At 37.1% G+C, this 24,848-nt stretch overlaps 1 protein-coding gene across 9 annotated transcripts in view; it reads left to right on the top strand.

Moving 5' to 3' along the window:
* The window catches only part of ZNF521 (zinc finger protein 521), a 289,007-nt gene that overhangs the window by 130,632 nt on the left and 133,527 nt on the right, over positions 1-24,848 (top strand). For 8 of the 9 annotated variants that reach the window (XM_060119104.1, XM_060119096.1, XM_060119097.1 and 5 more), the window contains one exon: positions 23,288-23,372. In XM_060119104.1, the coding sequence (XP_059975087.1) occupies positions 23,288-23,372 (85 nt within the window). The remainder of the gene's footprint in view (positions 1-23,287; positions 23,373-24,848) is intronic. The other variant, XM_060119098.1, reaches the window with a different exon arrangement.

Here is a 24,848-nt window from a genome sequence, read left to right as displayed (position 1 = left end):
GAAGCCTATCTTTTTCCTTAACTTCCATCATTTTTGGTAAAGGGATCTACCCTACACCCAATTACCCAAGCAAGAAACCCTGGCATCACTCCTGATTCCTCCCTTTCCCTCTTTCCACACATCTAATCTATTAATAAGTTCTGTGGGGCTTCCCCAGTGGCGCAGTGGTTGAGAGTCCGCCTGCCGATGCGGGGACACAGGTTCATGCCCCGGTCCGGGAGGATCCCACGTGCCGCGGAGCGGCTGGGCCCGTGAGCCATGGCTGCTGGGCCTGCGCGTCCGGAGCCTGTGCTCCGCAACGGGAGAGGCCACAACAGTGAGAGGCACGCGTACCGCCAAAATAATAATAATAATAATAAGTTCTGTGGATTCCACCTCCAGTGAGTATCCCATCCCCTTCTTTCCATCCCCAAAGCCATCATTGTGGTCTAGGCTGCAGTCATTTCTGGCCTCCTGAGGGAGTCCTCTCCTTCATCTTCCACCTGCTTCCCATCCATTCTTCATGCTGAAGTGGGAAGGAGGCCTGTGGACATGTCCATCTCATGATGTCACATAAAATTCTTCAGTGGCTTCCCACTTCCCTCAAATAAAATTCCAACCTCTCACCAGTTTGTGAGACCATGCATATCCTGGCCGGCCTGGCTGCCCTCGCCCTGTCCCGGTTGGCTCTTCCTCGTGCACTGCACCCAGCCTCCCAGCCTCCAGGGGGATGGGGCAGAGGGGTTCTGCTTTGGAGTCTTCACATGTGCTCCTTCCTCACTTGGCCTGCACTTCTGAGCCAGCCTCTCTGCACCACCAGTTCTTTCTCGGCTGTCAGGTGGGCCTTCCCTGGAAATCTTATCGCAGTTGGTTTCCTCCTGAAGATTTTCTTTTAAAATAGTCGTTTTTGTTTACTTGTTTATTTCCTTCTTCCCCTTTCTCACCTATGAACATCCAACAGCTTAACATAAAAGCTTAATAAATATCAGTTAAATAAATGAACATAGTGTAAGTACTTCCAAATGACAAAAGTAGTGTATACTCCATCTTTGGATGTATTTGCAGGTGTATCTAGTAACTAATACACATAGATGATAAGTTTACCCAAAAGTACTGAGATGCTTTAAAATTAGGTGTGATCTAAAAATATTAAATAAGCTAAAAGGCTTGAAAGTTCTAACAATTCATAGATCATCTTCAGTGTGAAGGTCTGTTTTAAGTATCTCAAAGTCAATATTCTTCCTTTATAGTTCTTACACTGAAAATAGAAACGTATATGTTGACATGCTTACGCTCCAGAGTTCTTTTTTGTTTTGTATAATAAAAATTTCCACATGAGGTTGAAAGAAAAATGTCAACGTTTTTGTGTGTCAAATTGCTGGTATTAAGTTTTGCTAAGCTAAAGGAGCAAAAATAAATGAGTTAAGTTTCCTCTAAATAAACAATATCTTAAAATTAAGTAGAAAAATTACATGACCAAATAGATTTGTAAAATTCAAGATGTTCTTGAAATAGACTTAGTTGCTTTTCCAAGTTTAATCTGCTTTCAGATTTATTGTTGTTATGCTCAGTATTTGTTTGGCATCTACAATGCACTAGAACAGGGAATTGATGACCGCTGACATAAGTATCGGGGTGTGGAACATGGAAGCAGCTGCCTCTCATCCACTATCTCTAGTCCCATGTTCACTAAGTGTTGATCATTGCATCACACATTGAATTTGCTACCACTACCATCCCTAGATTTTCTGTACTTACTTCCAGTTCTGGATTTTTTGCTGATGCTTTCCATATGCATACAGTGGCTTTTAGAGCATACGGAATTCAAAAGTAAGAATGTTTTTGTATACCACCATGAATCTTGAATTGCACATATTTGTCCATTGAGTACTAGGCCAAAGAGTTTGAAATCACCCTCTGTAGCAGTAGAATTCTGTTTAGCAGGAGCATTTTACATTTAGCTGAAATTATATCAAAGTAGAGATGAGTGAATATCTACTTAAGTTACTTTTGAATAATGAAAGAAAATGGCAAGCTACATTCTGGATCTCTTATTACTGGATGGCTCCCCTCTCTGCGTAATATAGATGCAGTTTTCTATTAGATGTACTTTCTGTTTCTAGAAATTTAACAGCCTAATTAGGAGAACCTTGTAAAGACTTTTAAAAAAACTAAATAGCCTGTTCCTTAATTGTATATATTTTTTCACCTTTTCAAATTTTTTCACCTTTTCACATTTTTTCACCTTTTAAATGTGCATGTTTTTAAGGGTTCTATTTTTAATGTTTTTTCTTCCCTTACCCTCATTTCCTATTACTGAATTATTATCCCATACAGATGAGTGAAATATCAAATTTCAACCTGTAACCTCTCGTTAAGTCCCATCCTAGATTTTCGGTTAACTTGTTTGGCATTACCAGTTGAACATTGTGCTAGCCATTTGATCAAATCAAATCATAATTTCTTTTTTTTCCCTCCAGTTTTTGTCTGTGTTCCATGATTCTCCTAATTATTCTTGTCTGAAACTTTGTATGTATCTCCTAAATCTTGTCTGGTCTCCTAACCTTTTGAATCGGTCACTCTCGAGGTGCTGTATTTTCTCTTCTATTTGCATCTCCTGCATTCTCTCTCCAGTGCAAGTCTTATCCTTGTAAACTAACTGATCTCTTTTACTCTCTTCCTATCATAATTCACAACAGATTTATAAGTTTAGGATCTCACAAATCACATTTTCTGACCACAATACAAATACAATATAAATAAAAAAGATATTTTTTAAAACCCCATAAATATTATTTTATTTTTATAAATTCATTATTTATTTATTTATTTATTTTTGGCTGTGGTGGGTCTTTGCTTTTGCGCATGGGCTTTCTCTAGTTGTGGCGAGCGGGGGCTACTCTTCGTTGCAGTGCATGGGCTTCTCATTGTGGTGGCTTCTCTTGTCATGGAGCAGGGGCTCTAGGCACGTGGGCTTCAGTAGTTGCGGCACACGGACTCAGTAGTTGTGGCTCGCGGGCTCTAGAGCACAGGCTCTGTAGTTGTGGCGCACAGGCTTAGTTGCTCCGTGGTATGTGGGATCTTCCTGGACCAGAGTTCAACCCATGTCCCCTGCATTGGCAGGCGGATCCTTAACCACTGTGCCACCGTGGAAGTTCCCCCAACTCCATAAATTTCAAAATTAAACTACCCATGGAACAAAGAGGGCATGGAAATAGCAATTAAAAACACTTCAAACTGAAAGACAACTATATTTTAAAACTTGTGAGATATAAATTAAAGCACTATTTAGAGGGAAAGTTATTAGAACATAAAAATACATATTAGAAAATTTTAAAAAGCTTAATATCAATGTGATAAAAATCAAACTTAAGACATTAGGAACAGAACAAGAAAACAAACCCATAAAAAATAGAAATGAAGGAAATAGTAAAGCTAAGAGCAGAAAGTAATGAACTGTAAAACAAACAACAAGGAGGCCAACAAAGTAAAACAGCAATTTTTTGAAATGACTAACAAAGTTTACAAACTTCTGGTGAGATTAATCAGGGTAAAACAACAAGAAATAAATAATATGAATAATGAAGGGGGAGCCATAATTTCACATGTGCAGAAGTTAAAAAGATAGTAGGGAAACCACTACACATATCAGAATGACTGAAATAAAAAAGAATACATAAATTCTTTTTTGCAAGAATGAAGAGCAATTGGAACTCTCTTACTTTCCTGGTGAGAGTATAATTTTGTATAACTGCTTTCAAAAACTGTTGGACAGTATATACTAAAGTTGATTACTAGCCTGCTCTACGACCCATCAAGTCAATTCCTAGGTTTATATCTAAGAGAAATGAATGCACATGTTTAGCAAGTAATGAACAAGAATATTCATAGTAGCTTTTGCATATAAGCTTTAAGCGGGAGTCAAAGTGTCTGTCAAAATAGAATAAATGTATAAATACATTCATACAATGATATGAATTTTATTTCATTCATATGATGGACTACTACACAGAAATAAAGAAGAATGAACTACCGCTATGTAACAACCTGGAATACTCATATACAAAATGATGAAAAAAAGGAACCACACACATCCTACTGTACAACTCCATTCATATAAAATTTAAGAATGGGCAAAACTAATTTCTGATAATCGAAGTCAGAATAGTTACCTTTGGGATGGTATCAACTAGGAAAGGGTGGAAGGGAGCATTCTAGAAATGTTCCATATCTGTATCTATGGGGTGGTTACACTGGTATTTGTAAAATTCTGTAAATCAGTAATATTCTTAAGGTTACAGCAGTTTACTATACATATATTATTTCTCAATAAAAATTGTACAAAATGCACCCAAAACACACAAAATAAAGAAGAGTAAGATAATACTATGAAGAACTTTATGCTAATAACTGGATAATTTTGATTATATGGGAACAGTCTTAGGATGATATGTTACCAAAGCTGACTCAAGAAAAAAAGAGAGAAGTAGAATGATTCCATAAATATTAAAGAGTTAATAAATTGTTGAAAACCTTCCCACAAAGAAAATACCAGAACATACACATAATTCCAAAGCTGTGCCAGAAAGTATAAAAAGAGGGAACACTCCAGTTCCTTTAATGAATCTAGTATAATCTTGATGTCAAAACCAGACAAAAATGTAAAAGGAAAATTTAGGCCATTTTTACTCATGATTTTACATTTTAAACTTTTTTTTTGCCGTACGCGGGCCTCTCACTGTTGTGGCCTCTCCCGTTGCGGAGCACAGGCTCCGGATGCGCAGGTGCCATGGCTCACGGGCCCAGCCGTTCCATGGCACGTGGGATCTTCCCGGACTGGGGCATGAACCCATGTCCCCTGCATCGGCCGGCGGACTCTCAACCACTGCGCCACCAGGGAAGCCCTACATTTTAAACTTTTAAACAAACTAAATTCACACTGTTAAAAAAAGATTTTTATACTATAACCAAAATGATTTTATCACAAGAATACAAGGTGTGTTCAACCTCAGGAAATCAATTAATTAATTTTACCACGTTAACAGTTTAAAGGAGATAAATTATATGTTTATCTCAAGAGTTGCAGAAAAAACTAAATTCAACATACTTTTGTGATCAAAAAGAACACTTAATTAGGGATAGGCAGTAATTTCCTTACCCTTATAAAGACTTTAAAATATCATCTTCAGCAAGCATCATCATTAATGGCGAAATTTTAATGCAATTGTTATTTTATAATAAAATCACTAATAAGGCTTCCTGGGTGACTTAACCAACAATGTAAGATAAAATAAAAATGAATTTACTAATAAAAAAACAGGTAACACTGAAATTGAAAAGAACCAAATTAAACTGTCATTTAAAGGTCATATGTTTGTTTGTAAAACAAAATCCAAAGAATCTAAAGACAAACTATTGTAATGAATAAAACTTTAGCAAAGTTGCTGGCTACCAAATCAAATCATACAAGTTAATTTGATTTTTATTCATTACCAAAAAAGTTAGAAAATATGAATTTTAAAATAATTCCATTTATAATAAGCTCAAAAATAGGTACTTAGAAATAAATCCTATAAGGTGTGCAAGACTATGGAGAAAATGATAAAACATTATGAAAAGATATTGTTAAAGACCTAAATAAATGATCAGATTTAACTTGTTCAGGAATAGGAAGACTCAATACTGTTAAGCTCTCAATTATCCCTAATTTGATCTGTGGACTCACAGCTATTCTAGTGAAAATTTCTACAGGTGTTAAAGTGTATTCAAAAAATTTTTTTTCTTTTTGGAACTTGACAAATGTATACTGGGGCTTCCCTGGTGGCGCAGTGGTTGAGAATCTGCCTGCTAATACAGGGGACACGGGTTCGAGCCCTGGTCTGGGAGGATCCCACATGTTGCGGAGCAACTAGGCCTGTGCACCACAACTACTGAGCCTGCGTGTCTGGAGCCTGTGCTCCGCAACAAGAGAGGCCGCGATAGTGAGAGGCCCGCGCACCGCGAAGAGTGGACCCCGCTTGCCACAGCTAGAGGAAGCCCTCGCACAGAAACGAAGACCCAACACAGCAAAAATAAATTAATTAATTAATAAACTCCTACCCCCAACATCTAAAATAAAGAAAAGAAAAATGTATACTGAAGAACAAAAGGTCAAGAACAGCAAAGATACTCTTGAAGAAAAGGAGCAGGCAGGTAGGATTTGTCCTACTCTGTAGTCAATTTATAATAAATTTGCAGTAACTAGGATGACATATTTGTCCACAGAACAAAATAGAGATTCTCTGAAAGAGATATCAGACTGAATAGAGTAGAGCTGTCTTTGCACCTCAGTGGGGGAATGAATGGAGTATTCAACTTAGCCATAGAGAAAGATAAAATAAAATTGAGGCCCTACTCACGTGTTTAAAAATGTGTGAAAGGGCTTCCCTGGTGGCTCAGTGGTTGAGAGTCCGCCAGCCGATGCAGGGGACACGGGTTCGTGCCTCGGTCCGGGAAGATCCCACATGCCGCGGAGCGGCTGGGCCCGTGAGCCATGGCCGCTGAGCCTGTGCGTCCGGAGCCTGTGCTCTGCAATGGGAGAGGCCACAACAGTGAGAGGCCTGTGTACCGCAAAAAAAAAAAAAATGTGTGAAAGAACAAAACCATAAATCATAGAAAAAAATATAGATAATTTTTTATGACCTTAGATTAGGGAAAGATTTCTCAAATAAGACCCAGAGAGTATAAATCACAAATAAAATGATTGATATGTTCATCTACATTAAGAATAATAACTTCTATTTATCAAAAGTTACCATAAAGTGAGCAAACATAAGAACTCCAAGATAATAAAATATATTTATAACACATATAGTTGGAAAAAATATTAGTTTCCTAAATAGATAAGAAATAGCCACAAATTAACAGGAGAACTCAAATCACCAAATAAGAAAATATGAAATTAACACAAACAGGCATTTCACAAAGAGGAAACATGAAGATCCAGTAAACATGTGAAAATGTTTAATCCTCATCAGTAATATGGGAGATGCAAATTCAGACAGAGAATAATAGATGATTTGAGAAGACCACACAGGAAGCTAAGTTGGGCACACAGGTGTTTGTTTAATAGTTACTATTTATATATTACTTATGTTTACTGTTTGTAAGCATTTAGTATTTAACTTAAAAAGCAAAATAATCAGAACCATAGTATGCAATCAGTATCACTTATCATAAATATAAGATAAATATAAAAGTAATACAATTAATACAAAATAATGTTTTTAAAATTCTAGCTATACTCATACCTGCAAAGGTTTGTGAGTCTGAAACCTGTTCTTTCATTGTTACAAGTAAGTTTGTCAAGGTTTGTAGAGGTATTAAAGACATATTAGCATCTTAGTGAGACTTTTTTCTTTTGTGTAATTAGAAAGAGCAGTATCCATGCCTTATAGTTGAGGTGGTGCATATCTCACACTTTGGGGAACATTAATCTATAGCATTAACTTTTTATTCCTCAGCTGGTTCTTCAATTTAAGATAAATTTATTCATTTCTTGCAATGTACAAGGCATTAGGCTATCAGGTTTGTATAGAGGATGAGCATTATATGAATATGGTTATTTGAATACATGTCTTTCTTACCAGTATAGCCCCCTGAGGGCTTATAGTTTACTAGGAAAAAATTAATGTATAGCAATAAATACAGTATAAAGTAGAATGGAATATGTGCCTTAATAGAAGTACTAGTGAAGTGCTAAAGTAGTTCAGAGGAGATAGCAAATACCCAGGCAGGAGTTAGCTTTGCAGGTATCTGTGTAAAGAGCAAGCAAAATGGGAAGAACTCCCAAGCAAAAGTCCAAAGGCAGCAGTGTGCCTGGTAGGCTTAGGAATAGCAAAGGAGTAAGCATGGCTGCAGTAATGGGAGCCAGAGTGAGGGATGCAGGCAGGGTTACATGGTATCCTCCGTGTTTCTCAGGAGAGTTTCTTAACACATCATAGGTTCTTAGTCAACACTTGCAAATAATTGAAAGCTGGTGCTTAAAACAAATGGAAAAAGAAACAAAGAAGGAACCACACATAAATAGAACGTAAGACTTCTCCTAAGTATGTAATAGACGATGCAATTGGTGTCATAAAGAGATTGAGTGGCAGGTGAAATCCTATAAAAAAAATCCCCGTATCAAAGCAAAAGATTGATTTTGTTCAGTTAAACATTATATTACATAAGCAAGCCTTCAACTGAGTCTGAACATGTTTTGTTATTCAGAGATTGCCTCTGTGGGTATGGAGAGCTTACGCATAAGCCACATAACGTAATAGAAGAAAATATTGTACTTACAGAAAAACCGAGTTCAAATAACAGTTGACAGAACCATCTGTGTGATCTTATCTAGTCTTTCCTAAGCTTGAGTTCCTTCATGGCTAACATGGGCATAATCCATATTTTGCCTACTTTATAGTGTTATTGTAAAGAGCAGATCATATGTTTATAAGAAAGTTCTTGGTAAACTGAAGCACCTGACAAATGTTGCATATGGTACATCATTTATATAATATCTGTGTATAAGTCAGCACATATCCCTATGTATGTATGCACACATTCATATAATTTATATCTAAAATGTGCTTCAGTTAATTTATTACTATAATCTAGAATAATTTTATCTAATGCTAGAACTATGGATTATTCGGTGAAAATGCATTGAAATCAGTCATCATATGTCTACAAAGTTGATTATATAGAAAGGCATAATCAAATATTAAAACAAATATAGAAGCAATGAAATCCAAGGGACAAAGAGAATGTAAAAGCCACAAAGATAAAGAGAGACAGCATCAGGCAACAATAAATATAAAAGGTAGAAAAACGTGTAAATAGATGAGTATATAGGTGGAAAAAGGAATTATAGATAAGAAATCGAAAATGTCCAATAGTATTATTGGATTGAAATGTATCATGGAGAGCAGGGGAATAATAATAATAATAATCGTAGGGAAATAATATCTAAGGAAGTTAAAAATTGTAAATGAAAGGCATAGTAAGTGAATACCAAAATAAGACACTTTCTCCTAAGCTCAAGAAGCAAGTGAATAGTTTGAGAGGTGGTTAATTTTAAAGAACTATTTTTTGTTTGCCTAAAACTCACTAGCCATTTTCTTCATGGATCAAATATATTTACATTCTGGGGAAAGAAGAGTGGTGAAATTTTTGCTTTTGTTTTTGTCCTTGGACAGGATTTATAATTTAGATGCATAAGCTCTTGATTTATTTTTGTAATAGAGTACTATGTTTTAAAAATTACTAGTAAGTGATTGAGAGATATTTTGAAGCAAAGACATACCATGATTAGAAATCAAAGTGGCATTGATAAACCTAGCTTGACAAAGTCTGATGTTAATGTACTCCTCTTAAGATAAATCTAAGGATTATCTTGTGTATTTTATAAGTGTGGCGTACAGTAAGGAAGCAAAAATGAGCTTCCTGATTTCATAAGAGCTCATGATAAAGAAATTTCCAGAAATACAAATTTAATTATGAAAGCGACCACATGTTTAATAAAGATCATTTTTTAAGAAAAAGTAAGAGGAAGAACAGAAGAGTGGAAAGAGTTGGGGGGTGGGTAGAAGGAAGGGTGGGAGGGGAGGACTAAATAAGATAGTTGAAAAACTGGCAGGAAGCCCTCTAAGTTTAATGTCTATACCCACTAGGACTGGAAAATTGAAATCGTTTTGGTGGAATACAGATCCTTTTAGCACCATTAATTGGATCTGGATTGATATCATTTTGTCATACAAATTTAAATGATTCCAAAGCAGACATTCCCCAACTGCTGATATTAATTTGCATCTAGTTCATTCATTCATTTAACAGTTATTGAGTTGCAGACACATGGCAGGCATTGTGCAAAGACACTGAGTACACAGTGGCAAACATCATAGATATTGTTTCATGTTTCTCTTGGCAAAGACTTAAACCTTCTAAAAGCAGATGTACCCTCATATAGTGAATCATATACATATTAAGATGGTGAGGAGTTGACAGGATTGGAAAAAGGGATATTCTCAAATGCCTCATAAGGATAGTCACATTGAAATTACAAAATGTCTTTTAAAAGAATGACTGATTTATCACCTGGACTTTTAAAGAATATCTAGAAAATATTACAGTGCTTGTCTTGCACAGATTCTATATAAAATTTCGAATTTGATATTACCATCTTTTTCTTAATGTTTCCCCTCGTATTCTATACTGTAGAGTAATATTCTCAAGGCCCTGTTGGGAAAGGGCCCCATATTTTCTTAGCTTATATTTTGGGATATTTTTAATTTGAAAAATGTCTAGCTTTATAAGATATATTATCAATAATAATTATGCAGAGGTTTTTCAGGTCCATAGTTTAAGTTTCTGGGATAATCTGAAGGAAGGCTGGGTCTTATCTGGTTGTACTATGCAGAATTTAGGTATTTTTGGTGGCAGCAATCTGGTTCCCTCCAGTAAACTTCTCTGAAAACACTTACTCTTGAGTATACTTATAAAAAGCCCAAATCAGTTCTCTTCTGTGTGGTTCAGCCACTCCTTCATAAATGCTCCATGTCAGGCAGTGGGCTGGGTAATGGAGCTGTAGAGGGGAAATAAGACATAGTTCCTTAAGTGACAGGAGAACTTAGAATGTAATGTGAATAGATGCTTTGAATATAATATAGGAAATTCCAGGCTAAAAGTAGACACTGAGAAATGAGAACCCCCCAAAGAAGGCAGCAGGTATTAGCAAGAACCAGCGATGGAGAGGTGGCTATGAAAGCCATCGTGCAGCACAGGGCCAGGAGGAGACACAGTAAGCTTCAAGCAGGATAACAAGCCAGCGTGGCAGTAGTTACCAATTCCTTTTTGTACATGTGCGCAGCCATCATATAAATGTGGGTGTATTCATAGTGACCCAGAGTTCTAGGCTTGCTAGAGCTTTCTGTGAGTCATTTTCTGTGAGTCACAGACAAGGACACTTCATCTCTCTGGGGACCTCACTTTGATTGTCTGTGATGAGGAAATTGAAATATTCACTTGTCCCTCTCAATCCTCAAACTCCCCAATATTCTATATAAGCTTGTGTTAGTACCTTTGAAAATATAAAGAATATGGTGGCATTTTATTCTATTTTTAAAAGATATTTTTGGAATGATGAATGAGGAAGGATTGAAGAAATCCAAATAATTTCAGTTAAATCAAGGGATTAAAAGAACCCCACCACCTATATATTTATATACATGGTAACTGCACAGTATGTTTTAGAATAGGTAAAGTCAAGGCAACAGACCTCTATCCTCAAAAACTTCCTGTTGAAGAGTACAAACAACAAGAATAAAAAAGTAAACACCCACGTTGTTGTGTGGGTGTTATTGCTAACAAGCTTTACAGAGCAGGTGGGATTTTAGAAGCAATCTGAAGGAGAAGAGAAGGGTGTTGTGACACGCTTCAGTAGGAAAGCTGTTTAAGTGGAAGGGATGGACAAGAGAAGGCAGAACCCGAAATGAAAATAGGGAGGAAGAGAGAAGCAAAAAAAAAAAAAAAAAAAAAAAAAAAAACTGCTGGGAGTAGGAGGACAGGAGGTAATATATCTCATTGGAATAAGAGTGATAAAGGACCAGGCAATTGGGGCACATACAGGGTAACTGAGATGACCCAAATAAGAGGGAGGATGTTCTGTAGACGAAACACAAACTACCAGAATGTGCAGTATTCCTTTTACAGAAGAATAGCTACAAGGATAGATTAGGAATATAAACAAAAGGGAATCACTGCGACTCCACAGGAGCCTTCATCTAAAGAGAAGTGGAAGGAAGCAAAGATTTTTTTATTTTACAATGAACAGGTATGAATCATTCGCACATTAATTAATTGTGTGTAAATATTTACGTTATGTATGGCATAGATACAAGATGGGTAAGACAGAGCCCTCTCCCTACCCTTACAGCCCTTTAGAGATAAATCAGTTTTATTGAAATAATTCTGATACAACATGTAATGAATTATAAGAGAATCAAGAGGAAACTTTTATGATTTAATATTAAATAAAACTTCTCTCTATGTCAGCCTTTTGATATGTATGATGAGTCTCTAGTAAATGGTACTAGTACTCCTAAAGAGTTCACAAACCTGTCTACATTCTCAACTTGCTTTGAGGGCAGAAGTTATATACTTAAGAAAATATGTCTTAATGAATCCTAAAATATTTTTTTCATTCTCACAAAACTTTCTCCTGGTCTGTGGTTGGATTTTAAATTGTATTATCAGCCTTCGGGATTGGATCTCCATGGGCATACGGTGCAATTCAGTGGTGTTGCAATATAGTACTTAATGTTCCTACTCCTTCATCTCTCTAACTGTGTATCCCCAATATCTACCAGCCATACCTCTTCATTTTGAAAATGGTGAGACAGAAGGGAGGTCTCAGATTTTTAAGGTGAAAATCAGTCAGTATATGGTTGGAATAACTGACAAGGAAAATTGACCCTAATTTGGTGTAAGGTAAGAATTTTGACTTCTTCTTTTCCTCCTCAGATTTATGTTTATAAAAGACTCATTATTCAAACTACTATTCCCCCAGTCCCAATTTCTTAACTTTCTTGAATGATATGAGTGTTTACAAAACAGTACAGGAAGTTAATTACTATGAGTCATAAATCCCTTCATACTAGGAACTAGCAAAATATTACAGTCATGGGTAACTAGGGGCAAACTCCCTAACTCAAAAAGAATCAGCACATACTCTGGTGGGGTTTTTTTCTTTAACCTTTACTACAGCAATAATTTAATTTGTGTTATTCAGCCTCTTCCACTTCACTGGTGCTGTGTAAGGTAGAAGAGAGATTTGCAGGCAGAAATAGACAAGTCCTAAATAATACCTTAGGAATGAAGGTGATGAATGTGCGATGCCTCTTAAGATTGTCCATTGGACAATCAGTGAACAAAATTTATTGACTGTTTGCTTTATGGATAACATTATAGGAGATTGATTTAGGTAAATTTACAATGGCATAGAAATAGCAACTGAATACATAACATTAAATGAGATCATCTAGATGAAGATCTCTTAGTAAGGGAGATAAGCTAGATCCCTTGGAAGAGACTCCAGTAGCTGAATCAGGAGAAATCTGAGAACTGGAGATGAATAAGTGAGCCTAATAAAGCATCTCTCTCCAAGGGAAATTTGGGCTTAAATTCAGTTTTTAATGTTAGCCATCAAGTTCAAGAACATAAAAAGGCAAATTTTGAGGGAAAGAAATAAATGTGTTAGGAGACAATTCATTTTATTTTTTTAAATAAATAAATTTATTTATTTATTTATTTTTGGCTGCGTTGGGTCTTCGTTGCTGCATGCAGTCTTTCTCTAGTTGCCGCGAGCGGGGGCTACTCTTCATTGCAGTGCGTGGGCTTCTCATTGCGGTGGCTTCTTTGGTTGTGGAGCACGGACTCTAGGCGTGTGGACTTCAGTAGTTGGCAGCACGTGGGCTCAGTAGTGGTGGCTCACGGGCTCTAGAGCGCAGGCTCAGTAGTTGTGATGCACGGGCTTAGTTGCTCCGCGGCATGTGGGACCTTCGGACCAGGGCTCGAACCCCTGCCCCCTGCATTGGCAGGCGGATTCTTTTTTGGGGTGGGGTACGTGGTCCTCTCACTGTTGTGGCCTCTCCCGTTGCGGAGCACAGGCCCCAGACAGGCAGACTCAGCGGCCATGTCTCACAGGCTCAGCCACTCTGCGGCATGTGGGATCTTCCCAGACCGGGGCACGAGCCCATGTCCCCTGCATCGGCAGGCGGACTCTCAACCACTGTGCCACCAGGGAAGCCCTGGCAAGCGGATTCTTAACCACTGCGCCACCAGGGAAGTCCAACAATTCATTTTAAACTTAAAAAAATAGAATAATTCTCCCTGAATTTCAAGATAATAAATTCCTTCCATGAAATTTGTCTGGTATAATTCATGGAAATTACTCCATCTTTGATATGGGTTTTGTTTTTTAATGAATAGCAGTTGGATTTTTTTTTTTTGCAGATTCAATTATTTCCTGTTTTTTGACTATTGATGACAGCTTTGAACATAATTTTTTTTTTTTTTTTTTGCGGTACGCGGGCCTCTCACTGTTGTGGCTTCTCCCTTTGCGGAGCACATGCTCCAGACGCGCAGGCTCAGCGGCCATGGCTCACGGACCCAGCCACTCCGCGGCATGTGGGATCCTCCCGGATCGGGGCACGAACCTATGTCCCCTGCATCAACAGGCAGACTGTCAACCACTGTGCCACCAGGGAAGCCCTGTACTAGATATTTTGTATCTGGGTTTTGAACTCAAGGAAATTATTTCCATTTTAGACCTCAGATTAAGTCTTTTCTCTCCCAGGGAGCTTTTCCTGATTCTTGTAGACCATATTAACCCATGCCTATCTGGTATGTTTTCACTGTCTTCTCCTTGCCAACATTGACTGGTACTTGGTTTGCCATTTACTCCTTTGCCATGTTAGGTGGGCAAAATATTGAATACTTATAACAGTTTAATCTTTGTGTGTGTTCTCTCCTCCTTGTAATACCTCTTGGTTATTGAGCTTTTAGTACATGCCAGGCATTGTGTAAAGTGTTATATAGTGCTTAATGTCTAGACATTAACTACATCTGTAAGACAATAATGTCTTCCTTTTAACCACCATGAAAACACACAATAGAAAGTTGATACTGGTGTTTTTTAAATGAATTATTTGGGTGAGCTTTTCCTCACTAGTAGCTTTCATTTAATTTCACCCATTTTTTTTCCCTCTCTGTTCATTGACTTATTTTCACACACATTCAGAATTGGAAAATGACCAAACCAAATTACTAAAATGTCTGAAGTATTGAGTATTTGTGGAAAGCTGTAGGTTCATTATTTTCATTCACATATAATATCCATTTGCTTGCCAACAAAATAATGCCAAGTAAAGGTGCCACTGATCTTAAATATATGTCTCATGTGTAATTAACATATTTGTCTTTGAAATGGTAATGGATATTGCTATAGCCCTTGAAAACAGCTTTTTTTCCAAGTAAGGTTGAACCTTTTTTCACATGTTCTACCCTCCTCTTCCTTCCCACCCCACAACCCTGTCACCAACTTGTGACATTCTTTATGCAATTAATTTTTAAAGATTTATTTAATAAACATTTGTTTGGCCCTTGCTAATTTCCATACAATCTAAATTACTGGATTCTAGTTTAGGGAAATTTTAATATGGTTTTGAAGTCCACATAAAAGAGTGAGAAATAATCTTTGACAAACAACTTTGTTGTGCCATACAGCTCATCGGGCATTCCATTCCGTCTCCCTAATAACCTATCAAGTAAAGAGTAACAAAGGGGGCTTCCCTGGTGGTGCCGTGGTTGAGAATCTGCCTGCTAATGCAGGGGACACGGGTTCGAGCCCTGGTCTGGGAAGATCCCACATGCCACGGAGCAGCTGGCCCCATGAGCCAGAACTACTGAGCCTGCGCATCTGGAGCCTGTGCTCCGCAACAAAAGAGGCCACGATAGTGAGAGGCCCGCACACCACGATGAAGAGTGGCCCCCGCTTGCCACAACTAGAGAAAGCCCTCGCACAGAAATGAAGACCCAACACAGCCAAAAATAAATAAATAAATTAATTAATTAATTTTAAAAAAAGTAATCTTTCTTCTCACATCAACTATAAATGTAAGTTTTATTATTTTTAATTTACAGGGAGGGAAACTAAGACTTAGGGTCATTAAATGATTTGTCACACAGCTAAATGATGAAGCCACTGCATAGTAACTAATTGCAGAAAGAGAATCCTAAAGTTGCTTTCCTACTAAGACTGGTGGTTATATTTAGAATTGGTATTTTATAGCATCATTGTGCACATCTTAATTTCAGGGGGTCCCGATTGAGTCTGAGACTAATTCTTCCTTGATAGCCACTGCCAAGGTTTGGGATTGGTGATATAGAGAGGCCTGAGGGCTGTGGGATATCCTTGAAAAATGGCTCTGTAACTTCATGCTTTGATGCTCCAAACATATACCAATGATAGACAAAATAGAAAGTTAGAAAACCAAATGGATTTAGTCAGCCTCAAAACAGTTGTCCATCTTTGAGATCTGAGAACCAAATTTAAAAACCAAGTGGTTATCAGGGTTGAAGCCAGGGGTCTCCTGGACTCTATTCCAGAAATAAGAAGTGGTAACTAGAGTTCTCATTACCTATGGGACAAAGCCAGACCTGCTGCTTAAAGCAGGACCTGGGGAGAAACTTCATTGCTCATGACAGGAAACTAGAATAAAGGTTCTATTGCTGAGCAATACATGGATCTAGGGCCTGTGAGCTGTACAGTTAAAGGAGTAGGAAGAGAGATACAGTTTGTGACTTAAAACTGAATTAGCCATATGCTGGTCCTGTGATTCAGCTCATAGTGTCTCTTGACATCCCTGTTGCACAGCAGACACACAGGAAGTGCCCCTGTGTGACCTAGCCTGGTCTGGTAGCCTGGATGGCCTAGTAGAAGCAATGGCAAAAGTACTGGAAAGGGAGGAATGAGCACAGAGTAAAAACCTTTCACTAAAAATGGGCTTCAAACCAAGATTCCAAAATATGTGAATGATTCATTAGATTCATGTAGTAAAGCAGACAAATAAAACCCAACTACTATGAGACCAAGATTCTACTCTAGAAGAAATTAATTATATGGAGCAGTCTGACAAAGACTTTGAAATAAGTATGTTTAGAAGCTTAGAAAGACAAATGAAAGTATGATTTTCACTAAAAAGAGTGACAAATTTTGGAGCAAATCCAAGTAGATTTTTTTTTTCAAGAGCACTTGTATTTAAAATTAGAAACATTAGAAATGACAAATAGTCATTGAAATAAAAGCTTTAGTCGATAGGATAAACTCTAGACTGAACATCAGTGAAGAGAGAACCAATGGTTTGTAAAAGGACAGAGAACATCACCTAGACCAGAACATAGAGGACAAGCCAATTTTTAAAACATGAATGAAAAAATGGTTAAGATACATGGGGGATAGATTGGGAGGCTCCAGTCTGTGTCTAACAGGAGTTCCAGTGGCAGTGAATGGAAAGTGGGAGAGATACATAAAAACGGAAACAAAGGTCACTGAAAGGTTTCAGGATTGGAGACATACCTGAACCCTCAGATTGAAATTGTCCTTTAAGTATTGAGCAGGACAAATAAACATAAATATACAGTTGAAAATATGACAATAAAACTTCAAGACAGGGCCTCCCTGGTGGCGCAAGTGGTTGAGAGTCCGCCTGCCGATGCAGGGGATACGGGTTCGTGCCCCGGCCTGGGAGGATCCCATATGCCGCGGAGCGGCTGGGCCCGTGGGCCATGGCCGCTGAGCCTGCGCGTCCGGAGCCTGCATGTCCGGAGCCTGTGCTCCGCAATGGGGGAGGCCACAACAGTGAGAGGCCCGCATACCGAAAAAAAAAAAAAAAAAAAACTTCAAGACACTGAGAGCAAAAGAAAATCTTGAAGCAGACTGGGGGACTTTGGGGAGCCAGTTCTGCCCAGTGGATCTTGGTCAAGGGTCTGGGACTGGGAGCCTATGGTGAAAGTGTCTAGAAACAGTTCCTTCAGTGTCATCAGCTAGTCTCATACCATCCCTGGCATTGTCAAGGACCAAAGCACTAAACAATTCTAAGGAGAGCGTTCTTCCAAAACGCACCTAAAATGCAGCTGTAAATTTGCCTGCAAACGATCATAGTTTAAACCCAGTGGGTGGGAGACAGGGTAGAATATTGGCCTTACTTATGGTATTCACAACCTTCATGACTTGGGACAAGTCATTTAATTAATCTGTAAATGAGGATAATAATCCCTCTTTTATCTATTCTCACAGTTTTGTTGCGAGTTTCACCCATATGAGTTTTTATTTTTTTATTTTTATTTATTTATTTATGGCTGTGTTGGGTCTTCATTTCTGTGCGAGGGCTTTCTCTAGTTGTGGCAAGTGGGGGCCACTCCTCATCGCGGTGCGCGGGCCTCTCACTATCGCGGCCTTTCTTGTTGCGGACCACAGGCTCCAGACGTGCAGGTTCAGTAATTGGGCCTCATGGGGCCAGCTGCTCCGTGGCATGTGGGATCTTCCCAGACCAGGGCTCAAACCCATGTGTCCTGCATTGGCAGGCGGACTCTCAACCACTGCGCCACCAGGGCAGCCCACCCTTATGAGTTTTTATAGACTGTAAAGCATGATGCAATTGTAAGGAATTGTTATTACTTTACTACAGAAATGGATGTCAGCAATGATTCCTGCCCTCTTAGGGTTTATACATTAGATTCGTAAAAAACAAACATCTGAAGAATCCCTCCAAACAATACAAAAATGTTTACAAAGGTATTTATAACAACTAAGCACAAATTATTTTTGGTGTACACCAAGTGTGGGAATGTAAAATGAACAGAAGGGATGGGGTTTAATGTTGACAAAACTACATATTATGAATTACCCTATTCATTTATTCCCACTTGTTTGTTACTACGAAAATGTTCAAGCGTGCACCTAGATTTAATAATTGTTAACATTTAGCCGTATTTGCTTTATCTATATATGACTATATATGTTCTTCTTTTCTGGATTTTTTTTTTTTTTTTTTTTTTTTTTGCGGTACACAGGCTTCTTACTGTTGTGGCCTCTCCCGTTGTGGAGCACAGGCTCCGGATGCTCAGGCTCAGTGGCCATGGCTCACGGGCCCAGCCTCTCCGCAGCATGTGGGATCGTCCCGGACCGGGGCACGAACCCGTGTCTCCTGCATCAGCAGACGGACTCTCAACCACTGTGCCACCAGGGAAGCCCCCTTTTCTGAATCTTTTGAAAATAAATTGCAAACATCATGCCATTTCGCATCTAAATATTCCGTATGCATCTCCTAACAGAAAGGACATTTACTCACATAATCATAATACCATTATCACATCTGAGAATGTTAACAGTGGTAATCCCTCAATATTGTCTAATAATCAGCTGATATTCAGATTTCCCCAATTTCCTCAAAAACCTTTTTATAGCTGTTTTCTCCCCCGTTCAGAAACCACACATTATATTTACCTCACACTACATTAAGTAGTTGTCTTTTTTCTCTCTTTCATTTGAGAACAATCTCTCCAGTTATTTTCCCCCTTAAATGTTAACTTTTTGAAGATAACAGGGCAAGAATGTTCTTGATTTGTTGTAAAGATTATTCTGGATTTCTGTAATGTTTTTTCCTCAAAGAAACACATGTTCCTCTATCCCTGCATTTCCCCAAAATTAGAATGCTTCATCTAAAGGCTTAATTAGACTCAGGTATACATTTTAGATAAGAATACTTTATTATGATGTATTATACTTCATACTGCATCACACTGAGAGACATATAATATCCATTATTAGTAATGATAAGCTAAATAGTCTGGTTACAGTGATTGCCACCAAATGAGTCTCTGTAAAGGTACATCTTTCTCTTGCTGTTATCAAAGAATGAAAATTGTGTCTCTGAGACTAACCTTTCTCCTAATAGTTTTAGCATCCATTAATGATTATCCTGGACCGTTTTATTGGCATTGCAAAATGGTGAATTTCTAACTTTGTCATCCCTTACTGTCAGCCTTTGGTAAAAAAGAGCTTTCCCTCATCAAAAAGGCATGAACTACACTACCTCCTGAAAAATCATGATGCTTCTGTGCCTTTAATTACTAATTTTCAGGACAAGAGGTTCATGTAATAGTCACTTCGATGGTGGCAACTGAAATTTTTTTCCTTTTCTGTTTTTGAGGATTACTATGGACTCATTGATTTTTTTTTTTTTACACTCAGTGTTTTGTTTTTTTAAAAAAATCAAAGTAATTACAACTACAAAGTATAATTTTTTTTTAATTCGATGAGGCTAAATGTGAAGCCTAAGTCCTAATGGAATATAGATTGAATGGGGAGGGAGGTTAATCAGAATAATGTGGTTTTTTTAAGTATACATTATTAGAGATCCTAATCATTTTTTTTTTAATTTATGAGATGATCTTTTCTGAAAGTCTCTGAGTACCTTAACCAGAGTATCACTGAAAACAAGAGTGTCAAAAAGGCACGTTTAAATTGTTCTCAAAATCAATCAAAAATAATGAGGTGCTGGGAAAAAGTTGTATCCTTGATAATTACATCTATCAGTATCAGAAAACAAAAGAGAACAATCAGGAAATGACAACCCCACTCCCAAGTAGCACATTAAAAAAGGCTAATGAAAAAAAGTCTCTTTTAAAAATTGTACTAAATTAGCATTTCAAGTAAATTGACAACTTAAGCGTTGATAAAGGCCAATCTGGGGCCCAAACAATGGAAGTTCTGTTTCTACTTTTATCTGCTTTTAAAAGAAATGATCTCAGTTGACTTTCTTTTTGTTGTTGTCTTCTATGTAGATGGAAGCAGCTGTTCTAAGGGAGGTGACAGTCCTGTACTCTGCACAGGTCAGGGCATCCCTGGAGTATTATGCTTAATTTGGGGTTCTGTTGGTTAAAAGATTGACTTGGAAGAAAGTAACGGGGATAGTGAAAGTTGCTCAAAGCATTTCTTACACCATAACTCTATTTTCAGTCTGAAAAGGGGTTCATGTCACTGTCATTTTAGACAAGAAGTTCAGCCTGTTCTTTATAGCTACAGAGCCTAGCATTAGGACCAACGGGTGAAAAGTCGATTTGGGCCTAGAATGAGGAAGAATTCCTTCATAACCTCAGCTGTACAGAGCTGGAATGGCCTTACCTCCAAGGGAATGAGCCCCGCAAGGCCAACACTTTCAGAGGTTATAACTGCTTTACTTAAAGATGGTGTATGGGGGAGAAGCGGGCAGGCAGGGGGTCTTTCAAATATTTTGCGAAGAGTCTATAATTACAATAAGGAATGTTTTAAAGGTCATTTTAAATTTTTTTAAAAAAAATTTGAGGGTAAAAATGAATTTTATACCATAGCTTTAAAAAGAAAACTACAGCACATCCCAATTGGTGTATCACTGCTTTGTATTTGGGAAATGCGAGATGTACAGTGAGATGAAGTTTAAGCTGCAGCATTTTAAGACCATGGTATATTGTTTTTGATCACATTAAATTCTTAACTCCATCTAGCCCCAAATTTAGGAGCTTGTAGATCAGAATATAACTTTGTTAATAAGAATGGAAAGTAACATTTTGGACGTTGTCTTAAGAGTAGCATTAGTATTTGAATTATCAATAGTGACAAAAGCATTTTCTTTCAATGATAAAAGAAAACTTATAAACATAGATCTTCAAATGTGTCAGTTCATTTTAAAGGCAATAGTAAGTGCTGATATTTTATTATTTTGGCTTGTCAAGTGATTTTGTTCTTTATTATTAGACCAGAAAAAAAAAAGCCCTAGTATATTCTGCCAACATATTCATCAGTCATCATTTTTGGAGACAGTTTTCGACATATTGTATGTTTTACTCTGCTAACAAGAGAAAAGACTAGCCATTAAGTTTATGTTTCTTTGTTGTTCAGCAAGGTCATATATCAGGAATAATGCTGGAAGTATGCTAATAAACAATATATAATGTAGGTCATCTGGGAGTAAGAAATATTTTCTAACTAGTTCTAAAGGGAAATATTGTTAAAAAAGGGATAGATGTTATTTATGCAACACATGTTGCTCTATATGTTACCATCAAAAGCATCTTGTAAACAGCTCAGCACAGTGAATCTTCTTTGGTGATTGTCAGGGTTTTTCAAGTCCGTGTTAGATTTAGACCTAGCACACTCAATTCACAACATGCCTAATGTACAAAGCCTGTTAGATTATATAGAAACCTTCCACTGGAAATATGCCTGCACTGCTGTGTTTTTCAAGGAATACCATCCTCTGTTACGGAAGCAAATACTATGTTAAGTGACAACAATTAAGAAAACTTTACGTTAACAGCATTTACACTTTTGTGCTTAACTTTGATTTTGTTGAGTTCTTTAAAATTAATTGCAATCGACAGACTGATATTTTCTATTGCTACTGTTTGTAAAACAAGTTTTATATGACTGCTGATGAAGTGATAATTCTATAAGAATGCCTTAACAAACTGTTATTGATGTGATTTTACAAATGTCATTTTCTCAGTTTTGGGAGCGTTTCAAATGGATTATTTCATAAGGCTTTATTTTGTTTTCCAAGGTGGTTTTTAATTATAAATATCAAGTTTCATCATAAAGGCATTTATGTAACTGTGTTCTGGAAAACTTAAGCAGTACTTTACTTATTGAGTTCATCCAATATGTACTGAGCTGTATAGGGGACACAATAATAAAGATGTGAAATCATAAAAGCTGCCTTTATCAGAGAGCCTTGCATTTAGAATCAAGAGAGCTTATTTCTCTTCCCAGCTGTGTGTCACTGTGACATCAGGCATATTTTTCTACTTCTCTGGACCTCAGTTTCTTTATTTATGATACAAGAATTATAATAAATCCTGTTCTATCCACAAGACTTTTGTGTAAAATGATAAAATGGTGTTAGAATGTTCAATATGACATGATTTCTTTATAGAAGATATGTATTTAAATGCTAGTACTTAGCAATTTCTGAAACATCATCTAAATTTCATACTTCACCTTAAAATTATTGTCTCTATATCTCTTAGCTACATTTTGTGAATCTTAACTTATTGGCTATTTTACTTAAAAATATCTAGAAACAACACCACAGTTATGTTGGTCAGAATGGAAGTGTGCCTGATCTTCAAAGACATCGATTTCTGAAACTCAGCCATGTGTTACAGATTTTTTTTTTTTTTTTTTGTGGTACATGGGCCTCTCACTGTTCTGGCCTCTCCCGTTGCGGAGCACAGGCTCCGGATGCGCAGGCTCAGCGGCCATGGATCACGGGCCCAGCCGCTCCGTGGCATGTGGGATCCTCCCGGACCAGGGCACGAACCCGTGTCCCCTGCATTGGCAGGCAGACTCTCAACCACTGCACCACCAGGGAAAACCCCAGATATTTTTTTAATACCAACTTCTGTTTTTGAGTTTAGGTATCTTTAAACATATATTATGCCATAGTTATGTGCCCTCATTTCTTCCAGCTGTTTGCAACTAAAAGCATAGTGTTAGGATCAAGCCATAAGGTCATAGTAAGGACATAGAATTTTGCCCAAGTGGCCTCACAGAAGCTTGGTTAACAACATATATAAGACCAAGGTCTCAAGAAAATGCTGTGAGTAGGTAGGGTTGGGTTTTTTAAAAATTTAAATTAAAATTTTAAAAATGCATGTGTCTAAGTAATTCTGTTTATACTTGTTTTCTCAGAAGAAGACCTACCAGTGCATCAAGTGTCAGATGGTTTTCTACAATGAATGGGACATTCAGGTGCATGTTGCAAATCACATGATTGGTGAGTGACACTCTAAACATTATTACCCATAGATTTTTCTCCTCCTTGTGTACATCAGTGCCTATATAATTAAGCAGAGTTAAAGATGAATTAATTGTTCAACCATCAATGATTTACCTAAGCATGATTGATTGTTTTATTACTATTATTAGGCCTGATAAGACATTAGCACATTTTATTTTCTGCAAGGGCTAGTTTAGACTTCTGGAGAGGATTATGTATCTACTGCCAGTCAAAACACAGGTGATTAACAAATTAAACTTCTAATCATTTTTGCATTATTGAAAACTAACCGGAATGGTTAATGAACTGGATGTTAGCTTTCCATAGAGTTTTAGACAGGTTTTAATTTCAGAAGTTATTATGGTAATGGCAGTGCTGTGTGTTGCTTAAGCATCTGTATCAAAATGTAGAGTGGTGAGTTTTTGTCATAGGGAAACATAAATAATTTAAATTGCCGTAAAATAATTTTATATGTATGGTTTCAACAGCCTGGAAATAATCATTATCATAACGATCACATAAAGAATTCATTCATCATTTTTTATTCCCCACCAAATTTTACACAGATCTTTGTAAAAGCAGTTTGAGTAAAGATCTCTGAAGTCGCTCTAAGCCACTGTTTTCAGGGATTTTGCATTTATCACATGGGCTAGAACTAAAAGGATAATTTTTTCACTTACTCATATTGTCCCATTATCCCTTAATTCCTCTGGGGTTACCTCCTATGTTTTTAATTTGATAAGCACTTAGTAATAACACTAAGAATTTTACCAGCCAATTAAACTTTATCAAGCAGATCTTTTTCTACTAGTAAAATGGCAGTTGCTATTACTTTATACTATTTTTGTCATTCATTTGTGTTTTTACACTATGAGAGTTTTTTATTTCATACTCCTTTCATGGTGTTTTATAATACTGTAAATAATTGTGATATAATATTTTAAAAGTCTGATCAACCTCATGGTCTCCTACTCTCAAACTCTAAGAAAGGAAAGAAAATCCAACATTTTAGACTCTGGACTCATTTTCAGGGGTAAACAAGTTTTATCAGACACTAATCAGCTGCATTCTGAGAACGTATAGTAGAAGGGTTGCTCCAACTATAGTTACCAATCCTTAAAACCAGCTATAACAAAACTTCTAATGCTCTTGTATATACTAATGAAAATGAAGTCAAAAGTATGTTGGAAACTTTATTAATAGGTTTTCGATAGGATTTGCTGTATAGTGTTCAAATGATGGTCTTTAGGAGGATTATGGTTTATAAAAGACTAACTGCTTAATTATGCAAAATAGAACATATACCTAAGAGCTAAAATATTGGTCTAAAATATTGGTCACTTTATCTCTATATTTTCCAGATTTAAGTACTAATATTATTAGTGATTTTCTTATACATTAAATGGCCTATTCTTAAATGTGCCAGAATAACACTGACAGTTTTACTGAGTGTTTAGAAGGTAATGACAATGT

Source organism: Mesoplodon densirostris, chromosome 15 (assembly GCF_025265405.1).
Source record: "Mesoplodon densirostris isolate mMesDen1 chromosome 15, mMesDen1 primary haplotype, whole genome shotgun sequence".
In the NCBI taxonomy this organism is placed as follows: domain Eukaryota; kingdom Metazoa; phylum Chordata; class Mammalia; order Artiodactyla; family Ziphiidae; genus Mesoplodon; species Mesoplodon densirostris.
Note: the sequence above shows the minus strand (reverse complement) of the source record. Positions and strands in the feature narration are given on the sequence as shown.